At 33.0% G+C, this 22,227-nt stretch overlaps 2 protein-coding genes across 11 annotated transcripts; both read left to right on the top strand.

The window, feature by feature from the left end:
• The first annotated feature begins 5,184 nt into the window (after nucleotides 1-5,184).
• Nucleotides 5,185-12,625, top strand: LOC111986766 (protein PARALOG OF AIPP2). Of its 10 annotated transcripts, none has more exons than XM_065771539.1 (11): nucleotides 5,738-5,796; nucleotides 6,295-6,372; nucleotides 6,856-6,901; nucleotides 7,252-8,199; nucleotides 9,469-9,554; nucleotides 9,678-9,772; nucleotides 9,854-10,276; nucleotides 10,457-10,954; nucleotides 11,124-11,913; nucleotides 12,062-12,292; nucleotides 12,406-12,625. In XM_065771539.1, the coding sequence occupies exons 4-11, from the start codon at nucleotides 7,291-7,293 to the stop codon at nucleotides 12,539-12,541; spliced, it is 3,168 nt and encodes a 1,055-aa protein (XP_065627611.1). In that variant the 5' UTR covers nucleotides 5,738-5,796; nucleotides 6,295-6,372; nucleotides 6,856-6,901; nucleotides 7,252-7,290; the 3' UTR covers nucleotides 12,542-12,625. The 10 variants fall into 10 exon arrangements, with proteins under 10 accessions (XP_065627608.1, XP_065627607.1, XP_065627610.1 ...); XM_065771541.1 differs by having other exon boundaries at nucleotides 5,755-5,796; nucleotides 6,295-6,359; XM_065771536.1 differs by lacking the exon at nucleotides 6,856-6,901 and having other exon boundaries at nucleotides 5,185-5,796; nucleotides 6,285-6,359; nucleotides 9,860-10,276.
• Nucleotides 12,626-16,998: 4,373 nt separating this feature from the next.
• On the top strand, nucleotides 16,999-19,063 carry LOC136066745 (ASI1-immunoprecipitated protein 2-like). The gene is made up of 5 exons (XM_065771506.1): nucleotides 16,999-17,118; nucleotides 17,242-17,336; nucleotides 17,418-17,840; nucleotides 18,020-18,212; nucleotides 19,054-19,063. The coding sequence occupies exons 2-5, from the start codon at nucleotides 17,249-17,251 to the stop codon at nucleotides 19,061-19,063; spliced, it is 714 nt and encodes a 237-aa protein (XP_065627578.1). The 5' UTR covers nucleotides 16,999-17,118; nucleotides 17,242-17,248.
• Nucleotides 19,064-22,227: the final 3,164 nt, after the last annotated feature.

Genomic DNA, 22,227 nt, shown 5'->3' with positions numbered 1-22,227 from the left:
TGTTCAGATTCATGACTTATAGTGTTTGATTATTTATAAAGCTAGTTTAACAAAGACTTTCCTCAAAAAAAAAAAAAAAAAAAAATTCATTTCAAGAAAATAAGTAATTTTCCACCAAAAAAAAAAAAAAAAACAGTTTCTATTAAAACAAACGGTAAATCTAAATAACTTAATATCCAAATACCAAAAAAAAAAATCACTTATATTTTTAGAACCAAATGTGATTTTTTTGGCACGTGGGAAAGTGCTCACATGGCACTGCCGTCCTTTATAGTTTAAACCATACAATTATAATCTTATATAATTGTTTACCACACAATTTTTGTTGAAGATTAGGATGGAGGCGGCAAAAATTTAGCCATAGCTAGTAGCTATTCTACCCTCTAAGAAATTACAGCCTAATAGGAAGAGATTATGTCGAGTGCATTAGACTGTTGAGATAATGACACATATCCTCTTTTGATTACGTGTTACCATTGTAATGAATTTATTGCTGTGAACCTAAGCTAAGTCCAAATACTTTTACAGGGAGAAAGTATATTATGTTTTGGTAATTCCAATTCAATATCTATTTTGGTATTTTTTATCTAATAAATAAGTAACATCTATTCAAAAAATCACATCAGACTATTCTAATAAATAATTTATTTATATTTTCGATAGTATAAAAGATTGTAATTAATTTATTGGAGTAGTCTAATATGATTTTTTGAAACAAATATCACTTATTTATTAAATAAAAAATATCAAAATAAATACTAAGTTGGTATTTTTAAAACATAATATACTTTCTCCTTTTACAAGAAGCTGACCGCATACAGCATGCCCTCTAAGCTATAACTTGACCTTATATTCCTTTATCAATGAAGAAGTGATTAAAGGTAGTAAAAATACAATATAATAGTAATTTTTAAGTTGAATATGTGTGCCCACCGCCGCCATTTCCGGATGTTCAGATTCATGACTTTTAGTGTTTGATTATTTATAAAGCTAGTTTAACAAAGACTTTCCTCAAAAAAAAAAAAAAAAAAAGTTTAACAAAGACTTTTTTATTAATGAAGTGTATGCCTGACGAGGTAAACCAATTGAAAGCAACTACCTCTCTGTTTCTGATCAAAACTCCTGTTATTCAGTGGGGAAAAAAATAAAGAGAAAAAAAAGGAGAAAACTAAAGAAAGAGAACCAATTCGAACCAATTTTCTCGACGATTTAAAAATGAAGTCCATTGTAATTGGTTGTCGTCACTATCAAACTTTTGACTATTGGGGGCTGTGGGGATACAAATTCTATGATTTATTTATTTTTTTTGACATACTGGGTTGCCATTCGCAGTACCCCTAAAAAAATTTCATCTACTTTTCTATTTTTCCTTAATCACTTTAAGAAATTAAAAAAGAAATCAAATTGGGTTCCATCTAATTAATTCGCATTTGGTTATATATATATGTGTGTGTGTGAGAGAGAGATTTTTTCTTCTTCTTCTGAATATATGCATACATTACGTATTAACAATAACACGACAAGAACCTCTGAAACCACACTCATAAAAAGTCTTTAACCATTGGCAGGTTGCCATTAGGATTTGGCTTCCCTATTTAAACCAAAAAAAAAAAAAAATTTTTTTTTTTTTTTTTTAGAGAAACAAACACACACGCACAAGAGGAGAATAGGGTTTTAACATAAATAAACAATTTATATCTAACATGTTGTTTCTGAATGTGTTGTTTCTGTTGCTTAGTTTCTAATAAAGCTTCCTTTCAACCAAAAAAAAAAAAATTATATCTAACATAATTAATTACTTAAATTAATTGGACATTCATAAATTTAAAATTAACAAAGTTATCCTCGCAATTATGTATGAGAATCACAAACTAATGGACATAGGATCTAAAAGTTGTTAGTCCTCAAAATGGTTATCAAAATGACAATGTTATACCCTTTAGATTGAGGATTTTATACATGAAGTTACCACTTAATTTAATTAAAAGGAAAATTATAAAAACCTTCAAAACACAACTTGAAATTTGAGATTACATTGTTGTTTAATAAGAGAACTAAAATCGAAAATTACATGACTTTTGGTCTTAATCACACTCTGAAAAATAATATAAAATTACACCTCGTTTTGCTAGTTACAAATGTGGAAAATGATGCTATGTTAGCTCAACCCGGTAAAGGAGGAGATAATTGAAATGGTAGCTCGGATTGATGACATAGCAAGTCGACTAGGGTGCCTAAGATTCATTGAATGCAAAAAAGTCAAACTTCACATATATGGGAAGACATTCATATCCACCTATTACTGTTGGATCTTGTGATGCCAATCCCAACAATCAAAGGATAACTGTGACTAGGGGTGTTCAACCAAACCACATGAACCGCACCAAAATCGCTTGTAAAATGACATAATCGCACCACACTGCACTACACCGCATGGTGTAGTGCGGTTTGCGGTTTTATAATAAGAAAACCTCACAAACTGCACTACACCGCACCCTTTTTATATATTAATATATTTAATTATTTTTAATATTAAATATATTATTAATAGTTTAATAACTCTAGTTAAAAAAAAAAAAAAGTTTGATAACCCTAGCAAGTGTTGATTAGGAAAGTCAACCCAAAATAAAGAAAAACTAGTTCAATAGTTTAAAACTTGGACCAAAACAAAGGGAAAAATTAGTTTTGGGTTGGGTAGAAAAAACCTAAAATTTGAAAAATATACCAACTTTAAATCATTTAAACCACATCTTATACACCGCACCGCATATGTAACCGCAAAAATGAGGTGTGGTGCGGTTATGGTTTTGGCTAAACTTTAAACCGCACCACACCACACCACATCGCACAAGTAACCGCAAAAATAAGGTGCAATATAGTTATGGTTTTAGCTAAACCACATCGCAAAGTGCGGTGCTAAAAATGATCCAAAACTGCATCGTACCATGAATACCCCTAGTTGTGAGATTAGAATAACATATTATACATGATAGCATACCTAACATTATGGAGTAATGCAATCTCAAACAATAATATAAATATGAAGAGATATGCATCGGAAAAAGTATGCTTAATAACCCTTACCATGCAATTCACTCATAGTTTCATATAGCTTGTTTACTAACTTAGGCATCAGAGAGTTCCCTTATTGACAAGCCCTGGCAAATCTCTATTGCTTCACTTTGTTTTGCAAATTTTCATGGATTGAGTGGAGTTGATGATCAAATTGCTTCATCAGTTACAATCGAAGAAGCATAAATTACAAAGATAATTTACTAGCCTACAATCCAATATCTAAGTTTGAGTTTAGGTTATAAAATAAGAAGGTGTTAGGAGTTCATTCCACTCGACTTGAAAGCCAATCTTCCAAGATGGAATGACCATATAAACATGCATTCTCCATATTATTGCCATATGAATAAACAATAATTATATAAAAAAAAAACTCCCAAGTTCATAGATGAAACCATAATCATCACATCATGATGTCCACCATGAATGTCTTTTGCACATTATGATCATATTTCATCAGATTATCAAATGGTCCTATCATGTATGTTCATTTAAAAAGTTGTACTTTATAGTATTTATAAGTAGGTATAAGTAGGTAAAAAAATAAGGTTGCACTTCTTCAAATAGCTTTAAGGCGTGGCATTATCTTTACAAAATACCAAGTGCTACAAACCATTTTTCAAATTATATTGTTAATGGATATTGCCAATTTAAATCTCACAATGTGGAACATATACTTTTATGTGCTTGTTTGGCTTGAAATTTTTTTTCTCATTTAACTTATTTAACTTATTTGTTTATGTATAGTTTTCTAAAATATCATTTTTTTTTTGGGTGAAATGTATTTTTATTCAACTTAATTTTTTAACATAATAAAGTAATAAAAATAAGTTCTACCAAACTAATGCTGCATCCAAACACATGAGCATTAAAGAACTAGATTCAAGTTTATTGTGTGAAAGGAAAAATATGTTACCTAACTTGCTCATGCACAAAACATCAATCATTAAATTCAAATTCAAAGACATGTGTGAACTCTTCATTCATTATCTTCACCAATTGAGCAATTATTCGAAATACGGCAATGTGGTAAAATCCATTATGAACGCAAGAAAATAAGCATTATGTCAATATATTTCAAGAATACCTAGGGCATGTTTGGTAGACTGTAATAGGTGCTGTAATGTAATAATTATTCCTATGGTTTAGTTATTCTTTAGTTTGGTTATGTTTTTATTATAAGTAATAATAATTCCTTATGAATAGTTATTCTTCAAAATGAGGAATAACTATTCATCTTTAAAAGGTTGTATTAGCTATTCCTTAGTAAGAGTAATAATTTTACAACTTAATATATTTCCCAATAAATAAACTTTCCATATATATCTAACAATTATAAAAATAAAAAATCATAAAAAATAACACATATCTCTCTTAAATTTAAAAATAACAAATTTTAAGGAGATATATTTGTATGAGTAAGAAATTTCCTAAAATAAATATTAAGTTTCATTCTAATATTATAACTCACAACCAAACTAATGAATATGTTTAGTTATTATATTACAACACATTTTATTCTTAGTAATAAAGATTACAATTCCTATCGTAATCCTCATTCAGTGTACCAAACATACCCCTAATAATTTTTCTTAACTATTACTTTTTTATTTATTTTTTATTTTACAAAGAAAGAATAGGTGCTATATTAAAAAAAAAGAAAAGAAAAAAGAAAAAGAAAGAAACGGTGCTGACTTCCAATTCCGAAGTCCTGATCGTGAAATGTGAGGCACACAGAAGTCTCTTGCCACACGCCAAGAAAGATAGCACAAACCCAAACCACCCTCCATCTCACCACTGTCCCACGTGTCAACGTGCCTATCCAACTCCAAACGTGCGAGAAAATACTAACCGTAATTCACGTTCGCACGTGCGAATCCACGCGCTCGCCAAATTCGCTTATATCCTCCGCAGCATTTAAAAAATTTCTTTTTTTTTTTAATTAAAAAAAACCAAATTTTTAAAAAAAATTTAAAAAAACGTTTATAAAACAGGAAGAGCCTCATAAAAGCAAATCTACAAATATTTTACTCATTTTTTATTTTTCCCAATAAAATTGAGAGAGAGAGAGAGAGTGAAAATGAAAGATAAAATTTAAAAAAGGAAAAAATGTTAGTTTAGAGAGAGAAACAAAGAAAGAAAGTTTTAGAGAGAGAGAGATAGAGAGTTTTATTATTATTAGGCTAACATAAAAAGATTTTGATTCTCAAAGACTCATTTCGAAGAATTTTTCCTCAGATCAGAGAGAGAGAGAGAGAGAGAGAGAGAGAGAGCAGTAGAGAGAGAGAAAAGTAGCGTAGTGAGAGATTCTATATATATAATATATATAAAAGTATTTTTATAAAAAAATTTTCATATATATATTTTTTTTCATTTTACGTGTTATAGAATTTTTGTTATATATATATATATATATATAGCAGATCCTTTGTAATAATTATAACAATATATATGTAAGTATAAGAAGCTCGTTTGGTTTGGTTGCGTGGTCTGAAACTAGTTAATTTGGGTTTACAGTTAAATTAAAGAGTGAGATTTTCTCTGCAATTACTTGGAGAAATTTAACAGAGAGAGAGAGAGAGAGATTATTGGGAATTTTGGATTTATCGGAGTTTGGGTTTCGATTGAGGCCGCCGATTGATCGTTGCGGCGGCGATGGCCGGGCGGAGAGAAAGGACGGTGGGGGAGCTGTGCAATGCGACGGAATCGATTGGAAAACCGGAGGCATGTAAAATTTTCAAAATTTTTTAATTTAGGGTTTGGTTTTTTCTGGTTGTTATTAATTTGAATTTGTTTTGATTAATTGTGGTTTTTCAATTTTGAACTTAGCGTTTTTTTTTTCCTTTATTGAATTTTGTTGTTTGGGATTGATGTGATAAGGGATTTATTTTGTGGTTTAGGGTTTGTTTGGTTGCGGATTAGGAATTAGGGTTTTTGGGTCACGAGAGTGTTTGGCTAAATTTTGTTGTCTTTGTTACTGGTTCATGTTACAATATGTGGGTTTGTCACTAAATTGATTTATATGGAAGGTGATGGTATTAGATTCAATTTTTTAGGTAATTTGCCTTTTGGGTTTTTGTTGCTTTGATTACATGACGGTTCTTATGGTTGCAACTTGTGAATTGGTTCGAGTTTTAGGTTTATGGAATTGGGCACTATTTTATTTTGGATTTTGGTGCTAGAAATTGATGTAGTTTGGGTGTTCTTTTTAGATAACACCAGTCTTGAGAGGGATTTATCGGATGCAAGGGCCTGTAGATAAGATGGATCATGATAATATGTCTATGGTGAGATAACAGGGTAATTTACATTCTGTTCCTTCTTTTGCTTTCAATAGGTTTTGTCATTTTCTTTATTGCAACATTTTAAAAAAGGTGTTTTCAGTTTATGTGGTGTTTACGGGACAAGAGCAAATGAAAATGCTAGCTCAATTAGCAATTTTTTTTTTTAAATTTTTTTTTTATTGCTAATTGAGCATACTATTTAAAATTGTAAATAAAATTCAAGTAAACCTGAACTTACACTTATATGATGTGTTTATGGAAGGTTTTCTTCTTTGTCCATTTGGATACAGTGTGCGTGTTGTGTTTTGTATTTTTGGAACTCATATCTCTTTGCTGTTTTTCTATATATATATATATATATATAGATATTTCTTTGCACCATTTCTTCTCATTGTAACCAATGGCGTAATTATATTTATGTAATACAATGTGCTTCACTCTGCTAGAGGTTTTTAATTTGATGATAACTTCCTTGTGTACATGTTGATGACTGCAACAGTTGAAGATGAATGCGATGATGTATATCTTAGGAGTTCAACATGTAGGTATGTTTCTATAGCCTCTAGGATTAGATACTACAGAGAATTGCTTCTTTTTGTAACGTATTCTATGGTGCATCAGGAGTCAGGTGAAAATGGCTTTGACTTCTATGTGCTATGTTGCTAAATATTAAATTAGTTAAGATCTTGATGTTTATCCATGCGCTTATTCTGATGTATTTAACATATGTGGTTGACTCTAATTAGTTTTGTTGAGGATCTATAGCCGACTTCAAAGTTTTAGAAGGGTGTTAGAATCAGAGTGTGAAAAATGTGTTCGTCTAGTGTGTGTGTGTGTTTTCCTTTTTTTTTTTTTCCCATTCTTTTTTCCTTCATTAATGCTTTGGTTTTACCAGGTATCTTCTGAATATGAAACAAAGTTTGGGAATTGGTCCATGAGTAAGAAAGTTCATATGAGAGGCGAGTCTGGGACTTGTAACGTCTGCTCTGCTCCTTGTTCATCTTGTATGCATTTGAACCGACCTTTAATGGGGTCAAAAACTGAGGAGTTTTCTGATGAAAGTTGTCGTGTAAATGTGGCTAGCCAGTATTCTGTTAATGAGAGTGGTACTTTATATTCTCTTAAGAATAGAGCATCTGATAGCTTACAGCACACCACCAGTGAAACAAGTAACCTACTCAGTGTTAATTCTAGTCATGATTCATTCTCTGAAAATGCTGATAGTAAGGCAACCTTAAGGTCGTCTGTTGTATCTGATGCTTTAGAAGATGTTGAGATGCTTCCAAAGTTGACTTCTGGAGGTACTATTGCAGAGGATCAACTTTCTTCCAAACCACAGTTTGTTTTGGATCAGAGAATCTCTTCAAATATGTATGAGGAAAGTAAAGCAGTAGAAGGCCATGATGATAACATTTCATCTGTTAGTAGAGCCAACGATGCAAATGAAGCAGTCCGTAATCATAACAGGAATATAAACAATAGTACTGCTTCAATTAGTAGTTTAGGTCCAGAAGGATCTGGGAAGGCAACATATTTGAACAAGTTGGGCTCATCGGAGATTCCTCCTTCCAAAGATTTGGATGCTGGTAGTAGTCCACCAAAGGTGCGAAGAGGTAGACCTGTGGGTGGCATTTCTGAGGTTTCAATGAAAAAGTATCCAAAGTCAGAAGCAGAGACTGACAAGGATAGTGGTGACCCACCAGATGAAGCTATGAAATCTTCAGACCAAGATGAGCATGATGATAAGTCCAATGAGATGGTTGAGTTACCTGACATGCAGGAACCTCCTCTGCAATCAGTTTCTGGGGATGAGAGTGATGAATCAGACATTGTGGAGCAAGATGTGAGTAATGATTCCCCCCCCCCCCCCCCCCTTCTTTTTTTCTTAATCCTAACATATGCATTACTGGTCATCTCTGATATTTTTAGTTTATGTTCTTTCAATTTGTCTGCATTCTTTTCTTTGATGAATCCTGGGTGAGTAATGAGTTTTAGACTGGAACGCCAGATCAGTGTCATGATATATATATGTGTTTCATCGATAACATATTGTTTAGCAAGAATATGGTTCATTTTTGGAGATTATTATTAAAAAAATAAGTTAATTTTGGGAGAAAAGAAGGAAAATGGGCTTTGAAGGGATTTTTTGAATTTAAAGGTGATCTAGGAAGAAGCTTGTTGAAAGATCTATGAGAACATACATCTTGGTCATGCATAGAAGAGAGTAACTAATGCACCAATGGGGAAGAATGAGTTGATACAAGTTGAGGCAATGAAGAAAGATAGATGAAGACCTAAAATAGCATTAGTAGAAATAGTAAAAAAGGGCAGAAAAGAATACATGTGGTTGACCTTGATTAGTCTATTGAGGATCTATAGCTGCCAACCCCAAAATTTTGGGACTAAAACTTGGTGGCTGTATATTTGTGGTTCCATCATCTCCTTTGGTCTTTATCTCTGAATTTTTTTGATATATTGTAGTTAATCCTTTTTTTTTTTTGGTTTGGTGTGGGAGAATACAATGCAGTCGGCTTTGGTTGGGTTCATGAGGGAAACACCATTTATACCTTCTTTCAGACTGTCTATGAGGTTGCCATGAATGTAAATACTATATCTGGTTGTTGTTTATTTGGGCTATATGGAAATGTACATCCTAGCCAATGAGCTCTAACTGAAAGTTCACTTCCTCTTTTTATAATAATGAAATGAGGATGAGGGTGTGGTTTCAAGACTCATTAGGTGTACATGTAATTTACCAATAAAAAAAAGGAAATGGGCATCCTAATTATGAAAATGAGTTGAAATAGAAATGGGAGTCATTTACATCATTTTGAAGAAAAGAAGGTATGTTACTGGAGTTATGTTTACGTCCTGTACTTGGATCCTAGATGGGCCTATTTTGTTCACATTTGTTTTTCAAGAGAAGTATGGCCTTGCATTATTTCTGATTTTTTGTTCTTCTTCTAATTGCCTTTTTCTGTAGTAATGGTTTTTTTTTTCCTCTCATAATGAAGAACCCCTCCTCCCTTTTTGATTTCTTCTCTTAATATTATCAAAATCTGTCTTATATGGATAATTAACCATTGCTGATTTCTTCTTTGATTGGAAACAGGTAAAAGTATGTGATATTTGTGGGGATGCAGGTCGGGAGGATTTGCTTGCTATATGTAGTAGGTGCAGTGATGGTGCAGAACACACGTAAGCATAAACAACCTTTCAACTGTATTAGTTGGTTGGCAGGTTTTGTTGGTTCTCTATGCTGTGTTGATCTTTAAGTTTGTGTTCAAGATGGTTCTTAACACTGTTTTTGCTATCAATCAGCTATTGCATGCGAGAAATGCTCCAAAAAGTCCCTGAAGGTGATTGGCTGTGTGAAGAATGCAAATTTGCTGAGGAATCCGAAAACCAGAAGCAAGGTAAGCTTGAATCTGGACACAGGCACTGTACATGTTCTCTTTGTGAACTTTACTCATATCATTGTGAAATGGAATTTGAAGGTTCAGAAGTTGAGGAAAAAAAAATGGACAAACTTGGTTCATTTACACTTGTTTCTGGCAAGCGGTGTGCGGAAAATATAGAAGTGGCTCCAGCAAAAAGGCAGGCGCTTGAAACAGGTATTGGATCACCAAAACCATCAAGCCCCAGCAGAATAGTTACTGGATCACCAAAGCCATCAAGCCCCAGCAAAATAGTTACTGGATCACCAAAGCCATTGAGTCCCAGCAGAATAGTTTCAGTATCACCAAAGCCATTGAGTCCTAGCAAAACAGTTTCATTATCTCGGGATTCTTCATTCAAGAGCATAGATAAAGGGAAAGTAAAGTCAGCTTGTCAAACATCTTTTGGCAATCATTCCAGTACTGATATTCCGGAAACTGCACGTTTTCCTGCCACTGGTCCACGGCTTCAAAAAGTAAACGGTAAACAAATAGCTTATGTGATCTTGTTGTTTCTCTGGTGTTGTTATTTTTTTAATTTCTCTCTCTCTCTCTCTCTCTACTTGTCCGAAGCTGAGGGTTGCCCGTTGTAATGCCCATCTTGACTTCTTGGGTTTAGTGTTTACTATTTTGTGCACCAGTTGATTGTTTTTCCGCATACAGGTGCTTTGTTAAAGTCCAATTCATTCAACACCCTAAGTTCCAAACCAAAAGACATCCCCCCAAAGCAGAAGGGCGCTAGAGACTATAATTCCCTTGATATGAAGGAGGGGCCAGCCAGAATGATGAGCAAATCTATGTCGTTTAGATCTGCAAATTCAGGACGTACGAATGCTACTGAATCAAAGGTTAAAATGCTATCATCTAAATCTACCCATGTACAAGATGTAAAAGCATTGAAACAAGCAAAAGAACGTGGTACATTTGAAAGAAAACATTTATCTAAACTGGATCGCCCTCTGGTCAGTTCAACAACAATTAGTTCTACTGTTTCGACACCTAAGCTTGACCAAAAGCTCACATCTCGTGGTGAAACCAGTTTGCCTTCATATATTAGCAACAACCGAGATTTGAAGGTTGTTCAGTCTGATGGAAAATTAAGTTTGTCAAAAGTAACAAGCAGTCTAGGTCGTAAAGATGTAGAAATTCCAGTTCCTTCAGGTGTGGTCTTGTCTTCTTTAAGGAGTGACTCTGCTAACTCTATATTTGTTTCTTTTATGCTCCCTGTTCTGTTGCATTTTATTTTTATTTTTTCGTTTTTGGTGTTATTTTCTTCTTCTTTGTGGATCAAGTTAAGTTAAGATATTAACTTTGAGTTTGGGTAATGCAGGTGGGGCTTCATCTACTAGTGGAATATGTGGTTCTGCTGCTGAACAAAAGTTCAATCTGGTTAGCCCTAAGGATGAACCCTTGTCCACTTATCCTTTGAACACTGAGAGACCATCCAATAGTGCTGATGTTTCTGGGCAAGATGGGTTGCCTCAGTCTCAGGAAACAGCAAATCAGTATGAGAAAACTAGGGAGAGTTCCACTATTCGCTCAAGGCCTACTGCGATAAGTGCTTCAAAAAGTGTTTTCTGTCAAAAATGTAAAGATAGTGGGCATGCTACAGAGTTTTGCACAATTGGTACTCCACAGGCTTCTGGTATTGATGCATCTGCCGTAAGAAGTTCTAGAGAGGAATCGCATGAAGGTAACAAGTTGAAAGCTGCAATTCATGCTGCTTTGCTTAGAAGACCTGAAATTAACAGGAAGAAAAAAGTTTTTGATCAACCAGATGAGTTGTCCACGTCAAGCACAGACATGAATTATGAACTAGCTTCCCAGGATCAGTTTTTGGTTTCAAATAAGCCAAAGAATATTATGTCTACTGAAGGAAGTCATGAAAGGCAAGCTGTTCTTGGGAGTTCTACCTCAGACTCTTGCAAACATGCTGTTGTCAATAATTCGAAGCAGTTTACTTTGCCCCCCACTGATGTTTTTTCTTCCAAAGTGGACGACTCGGATTCCACAATTATTTCTATTGGAAAGCATGCAAGAGAGTTGCCCAGTCATACATCCACAGCAATGTCTTCTCTTTTGAAAGCATCAGCCATTCCCGAATATGAATATATCTGGCAGTAAGATTCTTTTACATTTTCATAAATTATTTCCATCTGTTGGAGAGAGAACATTTCCTACTCTCAAAACAGGCTTTTCATTTTCTTTGTTGTTCATCATATATTGCATTTTGAAAACAGTCTGCTAGATAAGATTTTGTGATTGCAGGGGGGGTTTTGAGGTGCATAAAGGTGGAAAACTTCTGGACTTATGTGGTGGAATTCAAGCCCATCTGTCAACTTGTGCATCACCTAAAGTTCTTGAAGTGGTGAACAAGTTTCCCCACAAAGTTCCCCTGCATGAAGTACCTCGCGTGAGCACATGGCCATCCCAGTTTTGTGAAAATGGCGCTAAAGAAGATAATATTGCTCTATACTTCTTTGCCAAAGATGTTGAGAGGTAAGTATATGCATATATGCCTTTCTTACAATTGAAAATTGTTTTTCTTGGTGTATATATCTGTTTGTTTCTTATTTTGATACAATATATTTTTCATGCTGTTTGTGATACAGTTATGAGAGAAACTACAAGAGCCTGTTGGATAGTATGATCAAACATGATTTAGCCCTTAAAGGAAATCTTGATGGTGTTGAACTTCTGATATTCCCATCCAACCAGCTTCCTGAGAAGTCCCAGCGTAAGGATTAACTGGAAATGTTATCTTAGGGGCATAGCATGTTGTAACAATTTTTTTATAGGCTTTTGTGGTATAATACTTGATGTTTACACTAAGTTGAGGCTCAAGAATTGGGATGCTGATATTGCAATGCCTGCACCATGGGGCATGCTAACAAATATGGCTTCTGAACAATAGGAATTATATCAGTGGCGGCTCCATAAATATTTTTTAGGGGGGTCATTTAGAAAGTTCAATTAAACAAAATTTAATAAAAAGAAAACTTAAATATATTTAGTTATCGACCAAAAAATAAAAATAAAAATAACAGTCGCAAATACATAAAATGTTACAATATCCTTCTTTGAGTTTTCATATTTTGAAATCATCACATGATAATTCATTATCAATCGTTATTATCTATTGTCAATGTGGGTAGATATGGCCATTTTATTTTATTGAGTTTGTATAACATTTTTTTTTTATGCAATTGTCACTTTCTATTTGTCATTGTTTTTATAAAAATATTTTAAACTAAATGGCAAAACTCATCTCACTTGCATTGTATGAATTATTGACTAACACAACCACACACATCCATATATCAATAATACACTAAGTGTCTACTTAACTAATCAAATGCTTGAATCTCTTTCATGAATCTCATCTCATCTCTCTTCTCTATTTGACTATCTCGATATCTCTGATTCTAAAAGTAAAGAGTGAGTGTTTGTTAGTTATGCGTATTTGTATGATATGTGCATTATTATTATTTGTTTTTGTTATAAAGTAATTTGTGTGAATTGTGATGTGTACGTTTATGATATATGCGTATGTGTATGATATATGCATGTATAGTGTAAATATAATATAACTTAATATAATTTAATATTCAACAAATATAGAGGGTTTGATACATGTATGTGTATTGTTATCATGTTATAATAATTTTTTGTTATGAAGTTAGTGATTTGAGGGGAAAAAAATAGTAAAGTTGATATATGATCAGGGTGTGCAAGATTTAAGTCACGGTGTGCAAAAATATTTTTAATGATAAATTAAACCGGTAAAAAAATTATTATATATATATATATATATAAAATATTTTTTTAATAAAAAGTCGGGGTTCATTTGAACCCCCTGAAATACATCTAGCGCCGCCCATGAATTATATATAGTAGTGGTATGTCAATAGATATTGGCCCACAGCTATGCAGTGTTCAAGTGGGTGTAGGTTACCGCTACTGAGACTATTGAAATATAGATATAGATAAGAGTTATGGGGGGATATGCCTATATTCATAATTTTTTTTTGGGAAATATTGGTTTTTTATTTTTAATTGCTTTATAATTTAGTATCCTAATTTATATATTGAGAAAGACTGCTATATGCACACCAAAAGGTTTCTCATCAACCTTAAGCTTATAGGGATGACCTGCAAAAAGGAAAGTGGTAGGAGAAAATTACAATGTGAAAGATAGACCCTGACATAGGATTTAATATAAAAAGATCATTTACTAGAAATTTGAGATAGAAAAAATAGAAGAATGGGAAGAGGAGGAAAAAGAGGAATCTAGATGAAGCGCTTCAGTATATGAAAGCTTGTACACATTCCATGACTAGGGCAGTACTTTCCTTTGGGGTTTGCCCCCTCCCCCTATATTAATGCAACATTATTATTTATAAAAAAAAGTGTATGAAAGCACTCAAATATGAAATTCTCTCATTGTATTGGGCTAATAAATTTATAATTATTTGCTGCTGGGTGCTCCTGATTCTACTAGGACTTGGACTGTTAAATTAGAAACTGTCGAGTTTACAATTTTTGACTGCTTATAAAAAAAAAATTTATAATTTTTGACTGGTAAGACTAAGCTAAAGGCCAAAAAGAGAAATAAGTCCGTGTTATTGGATAATGAAACCCGTCCCTGTGATGATGTATGCTTACAAGTAAACTTATCAATCTAAGCTTGTTTTCTCTTGAGCCTCTTGTTGTTTGCATGTAGCATTCTTATATATATATATATATATATATTTTTTTTTTCACCTGCAAGTTTATCTTTTGTTCTATACTTATGGAAGATAATTTATGTGTAATCTACTCTAACAAAAGGTTGTACACTTGTTTTCTGTCATTTTAGGCGTGTCTTAGATGTGTGAAGATGTATCCAATATGGTTATGGCGTCTTTTTTTTTTTCCCCTTTTAATCTATTTATTTTTAGTATGTGTGTTGCTTAGTCCTACTTCTTAAACTTTGGCACTATGGGCAATACTGAGGTGTGCTTTTCACTCAATGAGCCTTCCTCTAATTTTTATATGCACACTTTGTAAAGTAGCCAAGTATCAACTTAAAAAGCCTTTTTTGACCAATTTGGTTTTGTCTACATTGTCCTTGTTTGCTTTTGGTGTCTGTGTAAGCTGTAGGCCATTATTCACAGCTGACTCATGTCCTTTGCATTTTGTTTTTAATACTGGTGCTTTAAACTCAACCATATTACTTACGCTTTGTTTCTGCAGCCATTGGTCTTGGTTGCTCACAATTTTAACCTGTTATGTATGGCTAAGAGGCTCATACAACAGATTTGGGCTTTGATGGTTTATCGTTTAAATATTTTTTAGGTTTTCCTACCCTCTGTTCATCCAACTGATAATCATATGAAAGTGGAGCCTGCATATACACTTTGTTTGTTTTTACATTAGTGTTTTTTAAAGAATGAGTCAGTTTCCAAAAGTTTTTTTTTTTGGGAAAACTATCATATTTTCCTTTGTTTGGCAATAACTTCAAAATGAGATAGAGTTGTTTTTAACAGTTTCCATCGAAAATTCGGAAAACTATCTTCACAAGAGGTTTTCCATTGAAACAAATGGAGTGTTAATGTTTTCTAAGATGTGGTTGTGACTTTTTGTTTTTGAAGTTTTACTTTTTCTTGGATGTTGGAGGGCTTCAAACACTGAGAAGTTTATGGTTGTGTACTGTTTGTCACATTCAAGCTGATTTATGGAAGTATGAATGAAATGTCATGCTAGGAAAGAGGATTTACTGTTACAATGTTATTTTGGTTTGAGCTTCAATGACTCTGATTCTGTGATGCACTTTTCCAAACAAACATTCTGTAAATATGCTGTTCTTCATTCTGTTTGAATTGAATTTCAATCAAGTTAAATATGTGCAATGCTTTGGCTTTATTACATTGGGGTCTACGGTGTGCCTCTTTCCTCTCTTTTTAACTGTGCTTCTCACTGTGCATCCATACNGGGAGGGAATCCCCCCCCCCCCCCCCCCTTCTTTTTTTCTTAATCCTAACATATGCATTACTGGTCATCTCTGATATTTTTAGTTTATGTTCTTTCAATTTGTCTGCATTCTTTTCTTTGATGAATCCTGGGTGAGTAATGAGTTTTAGACTGGAACGCCAGATCAGTGTCATGATATATATATGTGTTTCATCGATAACATATTGTTTAGCAAGAATATGGTTCATTTTTGGAGATTATTATTAAAAAAATAAGTTAATTTTGGGAGAAAAGAAGGAAAATGGGCTTTGAAGGGATTTTTTGAATTTAAAGGTGATCTAGGAAGAAGCTTGTTGAAAGATCTATGAGAACATACATCTTGGTCATGCATAGAAGAGAGTAACTAATGCACCAATGGGGAAGAATGAGTTGATACAAGTTGAGGCAATGAAGAAAGATAGATGAAGACCTAAAATAGCATTAGTAGAAATAGTAAAAAAGGGCAGAAAAGAATACATGTGGTTGACCTTGATTAGTCTATTGAGGATCTATAGCTGCCAACCACAAAATTTTGGGACTAAAACTTGGTGGCTGTATATTTGTGGTTCCATCATCTCCTTTGGTCTTTATCTCTGAATTTTTTTGATATATTGTAGTTAATCCTTTTTTTTTTTTGGTTTGGTGTGGGAGAATACAATGCAGTCGGCTTTGGTTGGGTTCATGAGGGAAACACCATTTATACCTTCTTTCAGACTGTCTATGAGGTTGCCATGAATGTAAATACTATATCTGGTTGTTGTTTATTTGGGCTATATGGAAATGTACATCCTAGCCAATGAGCTCTAACTGAAAGTTCACTTCCTCTTTTTATAATAATGAAATGAGGATGAGGGTGTGGTTTCAAGACTCATTAGGTGTACATGTAATTTACCAATAAAAAAAAGGAAATGGGCATCCTAATTATGAAAATGAGTTGAAATAGAAATGGGAGTCATTTACATCATTTTGAAGAAAAGAAGGTATGTTACTGGAGTTATGTTTACGTCCTGTACTTGGATCCTAGATGGGCCTATTTTGTTCACATTTGTTTTTCAAGAGAAGTATGGCCTTGCATTATTTCTGATTTTTTGTTCTTCTTCTAATTGCCTTTTTCTGTAGTAATGGTTTTTTTTTTCCTCTCATAATGAAGAACCCCTCCTCCCTTTTTGATTTCTTCTCTTAATATTATCAAAATCTGTCTTATATGGATAATTAACCATTGCTGATTTCTTCTTTGATTGGAAACAGGTAAAAGTATGTGATATTTGTGGGGATGCAGGTCGGGAGGATTTGCTTGCTATATGTAGTAGGTGCAGTGATGGTGCAGAACACACGTAAGCATAAACAACCTTTCAACTGTATTAGTTGGTTGGCAGGTTTTGTTGGTTCTCTATGCTGTGTTGATCTTTAAGTTTGTGTTCAAGATGGTTCTTAACACTGTTTTTGCTATCAATCAGCTATTGCATGCGAGAAATGCTCCAAAAAGTCCCTGAAGGTGATTGGCTGTGTGAAGAATGCAAATTTGCTGAGGAATCCGAAAACCAGAAGCAAGGTAAGCTTGAATCTGGACACAGGCACTGTACATGTTCTCTTTGTGAACTTTACTCATATCATTGTGAAATGGAATTTGAAGGTTCAGAAGTTGAGGAAAAAAAAATGGACAAACTTGGTTCATTTACACTTGTTTCTGGCAAGCGGTGTGCGGAAAATATAGAAGTGGCTCCAGCAAAAAGGCAGGCGCTTGAAACAGGTATTGGATCACCAAAACCATCAAGCCCCAGCAGAATAGTTACTGGATCACCAAAGCCATCAAGCCCCAGCAAAATAGTTACTGGATCACCAAAGCCATTGAGTCCCAGCAGAATAGTTTCAGTATCACCAAAGCCATTGAGTCCTAGCAAAACAGTTTCATTATCTCGGGATTCTTCATTCAAGAGCATAGATAAAGGGAAAGTAAAGTCAGCTTGTCAAACATCTTTTGGCAATCATTCCAGTACTGATATTCCGGAAACTGCACGTTTTCCTGCCACTGGTCCACGGCTTCAAAAAGTAAACGGTAAACAAATAGCTTATGTGATCTTGTTGTTTCTCTGGTGTTGTTATTTTTTTAATTTCTCTCTCTCTCTCTCTCTCTACTTGCCGAAGCTGAGGGTTGCCCGTTGTAATGCCCATCTTGACTTCTTGGGTTTAGTGTTTACTATTTTGTGCACCAGTTGATTGTTTTTCCGCATACAGGTGCTTTGTTAAAGTCCAATTCATTCAACACCCTAAGTTCCAAACCAAAAGACATCCCCCCAAAGCAGAAGGGCGCTAGAGACTATAATTCCCTTGATATGAAGGAGGGGCCAGCCAGAATGATGAGCAAATCTATGTCGTTTAGATCTGCAAATTCAGGACGTACGAATGCTACTGAATCAAAGGTTAAAATGCTATATTTTTTTTTTTTTTTTTGGTTGATAGACATGATAGAATTTCAATTTATAGCATTCAATCTATAATAATTACTCTTTATCATTAAGTCAAGAGTTCAAATCTCAAAATTTTTTATTCAATGATAAAAGACTTTATTAGTTAAGTTAATTAAACCCGCCTAACTTAAGCAACCCTACTTTCTAAAAAAAAAAGAAGGTAAATTACATATTTGGTCCTTCTCTTTTACACTACATTTCAATTTGGTCCTTAACCATTCAATTGTATCAATTTGGTTCCTAACCTTTCAATGTTGTGTTAATTTAGTCCTTACCATTATATTTTGAATGAAAATTGCTGACATAGCAAATGGCCAAAATCAAATTTTAGTTTATTGTCACATCAACGGCTAATTTTTTATTTTGGCTATTAGACACGTTATCAATTTTCATCCAAAAGATAATGACAATGACTAAATTGTCACAGTATTGAAAAGTTAAGGATTAAATTGACATAATTGAAATGTTAGAGATCAAATTGAAATATGGTGAATAATAGGATAGAGACCAATTAGGGATGGCAAAATTGAACACGACTCGCGAACCCGACACGACACGAAATTAGCAGGTTATGGGTCGAGTCTTAATGGGTTCGTGTCATATTTGGGTTGACACGACTGTCCCGTTTAATAAATGGGTTGAGTTAATGTTCAACATATGGAACCCGTTTGACCCATTTAATTTAATGGCATTTTACCAATATACATTTCAAATCCGAGATATATAAACTTATTAGTTGTTGTGGTTTATTTTCTTTGACATATAGTGATTGATTATTTGTGATATTGAGATATGATTTAGTTTTGAATGATTATTTGTTATACAATTACTTGTTAGTTCTAAATTTTATATTAAAAATATTTTTTTTGTTTGTTTCTTCATAAAATTTTTTTTCTTTTCATTTTGAAAATATTTAATAAATAGGTCGACATGACTGACTCGTTAAATAAATGGGTCGTGTTAGGGTTAAGAAATCTTGGCCTGTTCAATAAACATGTCGGGTTAGTGTTGACTTATATAGTCCGATACTCATGAGTTGACACAACACGAATCCAACACGCGAACATGAATTGCCACCCCTACGTGAACATAGAGAAATGCTATGTTCACAGTCTATGTTCACAGTATTTTCACAACACATTTACAACAATTTTAAAATGACAAGTTGTTACTATCTATTATTAGTAAGAAAAAAAGTAATTTAAGAGGTAGGTTCAAATTGAAACCAATAACAATTTACTATTTTGAATTTGTTATAAAAATATTGTAAACGTAGCATTTCTTCATGAATATGTGCTTTATTTCGCATATTTGATTTTTAATACTCTGCAAATTTTTTTTTTATTCTTTTAAAAATGTACGCTACAATTAAGATGGCATGGAAACTCTTTACCAACAACAGCAACGGAGTATAAAATCAATTCTCCCTACTCTTTATTCCCCGAACGAAGCAAATCATGGGGAGAAATAGAATTCCACCTTGAAAGAAATAGTGTGTATTTTTTATATAATTTTCTCTTTTCTCATTTTCCTTATATCCTTACAACTTACAAGTCATTGAATTTTTTTTGGTAGAATTTAATTTAATGGAATATTTTCATAGATATAAATTCCTTCCTCTTTGTACAAAATTGATATATTTTTTTTTATTGGAATATTCAAGAAATCTTTATTGGATGTATTAACTCCGAATTACTATACATGTAAAAATGTCATTCAAAAAAAATTAATTAAATTGTTAAAAATATAAATTTAATAAGGAAAAATATTAAATTACTCACAATTAAAAAAAAAAAAAAAATATCACTCCTTCTCACTCTCTTTTCCCTCATCCCATTATCCACACCACCACCCCCACACAAAATCGTGAGCACACCAGCCTCCACCGTCATAAAATAAAAATGAAGACTTCATAGATTCTATTTTCTCACTCTCCCTTCCTTTATCTCATTACACATACCACAACGTTTTGTGCATACTAATAGCGAAACTATAACATGAAATGACAAAGGAGATGTATTGATATCATTATAATACTTGAAGGTGTAAAATTACTAGTTTTGAAAGTCAATGAACCATTTAGATACAATGCCAGATTTTGAAGCCGTAAAGGACATTTTCACCTTTTTTTTTTTTTTTTTTTTTTCTCTCTCTCTTTTCTTTGCATTCTTCTTTTTTCTTTTTCTTTTTTTGCTAAGTTAATTACAATCTTTGAGTTTGAATGATTAATACATTTTAATTTTAATATGATTACCCTAATAAAAACGATAAATTTATTGTACTTGAAATCAATTTCTCTTAGTACAAAAACAGGAGGAACAAAAAGAAGAAGATCAACAAAGAATATCATCCAATAAGAATTAGTTTTATCATTGGTGCAATTATAAAGCATTTAAATAATTAAAATAAAGTTTCTAAAAAAATTAGAATAAAGGTTTGCTTTAGTAGAAAGAAAATAAAGGTTATATGTTAGGGAAAAAAAAAATCTTATTGGAGAAACAAACACACACAATGAATAGTACTTAAAAAGCACTTGGCCCAAGAATTGTATCCAAATCTTACCCAATTTTTTGCTTTAGTATGTGGTTTGGCATTACGACTTTTGCAGATAACTTACTTCTATTTTAATCAGTGGACATACCATGGAATTAAATTATTTCCGAAGGGTATAATTGGAAATAAAAGCTTGAGCGCGAGATTTAAAAGCCACAGCTGGATGAGAGGTAGGCCCAAAGTTGCTAATTGCTGTGGCTTTGGTTGGTCCGCCTACTAGCGACCATACTTGGACTTTCTATCCAGAACAACTACGACTACCATAACCACTACCATAAAAACAAAAGCTTCTTGACATCATTATTCATGTATTTAGGGTTGCTTAAGTTTTTTTTTTTTTTTTTTATTGTTTTTTTTATATTGCGTAATTGGTCTTAGGGATGGCAATTCATGTTCGCGTGTCGGGTTCGTGTTGTGTCAACTCATGAATATCCGACTATATAAGTCAACATTAACCTGACATGTTTATTAAACGGGTCAAGATTTCTTAACCCTAGTACGACCCATTTATTAAACGGGTCAGTCGTGTTGGCCTGTTTATTAAATATTTTCAAAATGAAAAGAAAAAAAATTTATGAAAAAACAAACAAAAAAAATATTTTTAATATAAAATTTAGAACTAACGAGTAATTGTATCACAAATAATCATTCAAAACTAAATCATATCTCAATATCACAAATAATCAATCACTATATGTCAAAGAAAATAAATCACAACAACTAATAAGTTTATATATCTTGGGTTTGAAATGTATATTGGTAAAATGCCATTTAATTAAATGGGTCAAATGGATTCTATATGTTAAACATTAATCCAACCCATTTATTAAACGGGTCAGTTGTGTCAACCCAAATATGACATGAACTCATTAAGACTTAACCCATAACCTGCTAATTTCGTGTCGTGTCGTGTCGGGTTCGCGGGTCGTATTTAATTTTGCCACCCCTATGTTCAAGAGTATAAAGTGTAAGTTTAAGAAGTTTATTTATTATTCGATAAATTTTTTTTAAATGGAAGATATTTTAACCATTAACATATATATATATATATATATTTTTTTTTTTCGTGAGAGAGAGAGAGATTTTAGTATGTGGTTTGGCATTACGACTTTTGCAGATAACTTACTTCTATTTTAATCAGTGGACATACCATGGAATTAAATTATTTCCGAAGGGTATAATTGGAAATAAAAGCTTAAGCGCGAGATTTAAAAGCCACAGCTGGATGAGAGGTAGGCCCAAAGTTGCTAATTGCTGTGGCTTTGGTTGGTCCGCCTACTAGCGACCATACTTGGAATTTCTATCCAGAACAACTACGACTACCATAACCACTACCATAAAAACAAAAGCTTCTTGACATCATTATTCATGTATTTAGGGTTGCTTAAGTTTTTTTTTTTTTTTTTTTAATTATTTTTTTTA

This window comes from Quercus suber, unplaced genomic scaffold (genome assembly GCF_002906115.3).
Source record: "Quercus suber isolate HL8 unplaced genomic scaffold, Cork oak 2.0 scaffold_45, whole genome shotgun sequence".
Lineage (NCBI taxonomy): Eukaryota > Viridiplantae > Streptophyta > Magnoliopsida > Fagales > Fagaceae > Quercus > Quercus suber.
This window is presented reverse-complemented; position numbering and strand designations above follow the sequence as displayed.

What these genes read in the sequence shown, in the direction of transcription:
- LOC111986766 (XM_065771535.1), top strand. Translation starts at nt 5,728, where the DNA reads ATGGCCGGGCGGAGAGAAAGGACGGTGGGGGAGCTGTGCAATGCGACG. An exon ending in AGTGATGGTGCAGAACACAC is followed by an intron (nt 9,555 to 9,677) that starts GTAAGCATAAAC and finishes GCTATCAATCAG; the next exon opens with CTATTGCATGCGAGAAATGC. An exon ending in ACGGCTTCAAAAAGTAAACG is followed by an intron (nt 10,277 to 10,456) that starts GTAAACAAATAG and finishes TTCCGCATACAG; the next exon opens with GTGCTTTGTTAAAGTCCAAT.
- LOC136066745 (XM_065771506.1), top strand. Translation starts at nt 17,249, where the DNA reads ATGCGAGAAATGCTCCAAAAAGTCCCTGAAGGTGATTGGCTGTGTGAA. An exon ending in ATCCGAAAACCAGAAGCAAG is followed by an intron (nt 17,337 to 17,417) that starts GTAAGCTTGAAT and finishes TGGAATTTGAAG; the next exon opens with GTTCAGAAGTTGAGGAAAAA. An exon ending in ACGGCTTCAAAAAGTAAACG is followed by an intron (nt 17,841 to 18,019) that starts GTAAACAAATAG and finishes TTCCGCATACAG; the next exon opens with GTGCTTTGTTAAAGTCCAAT.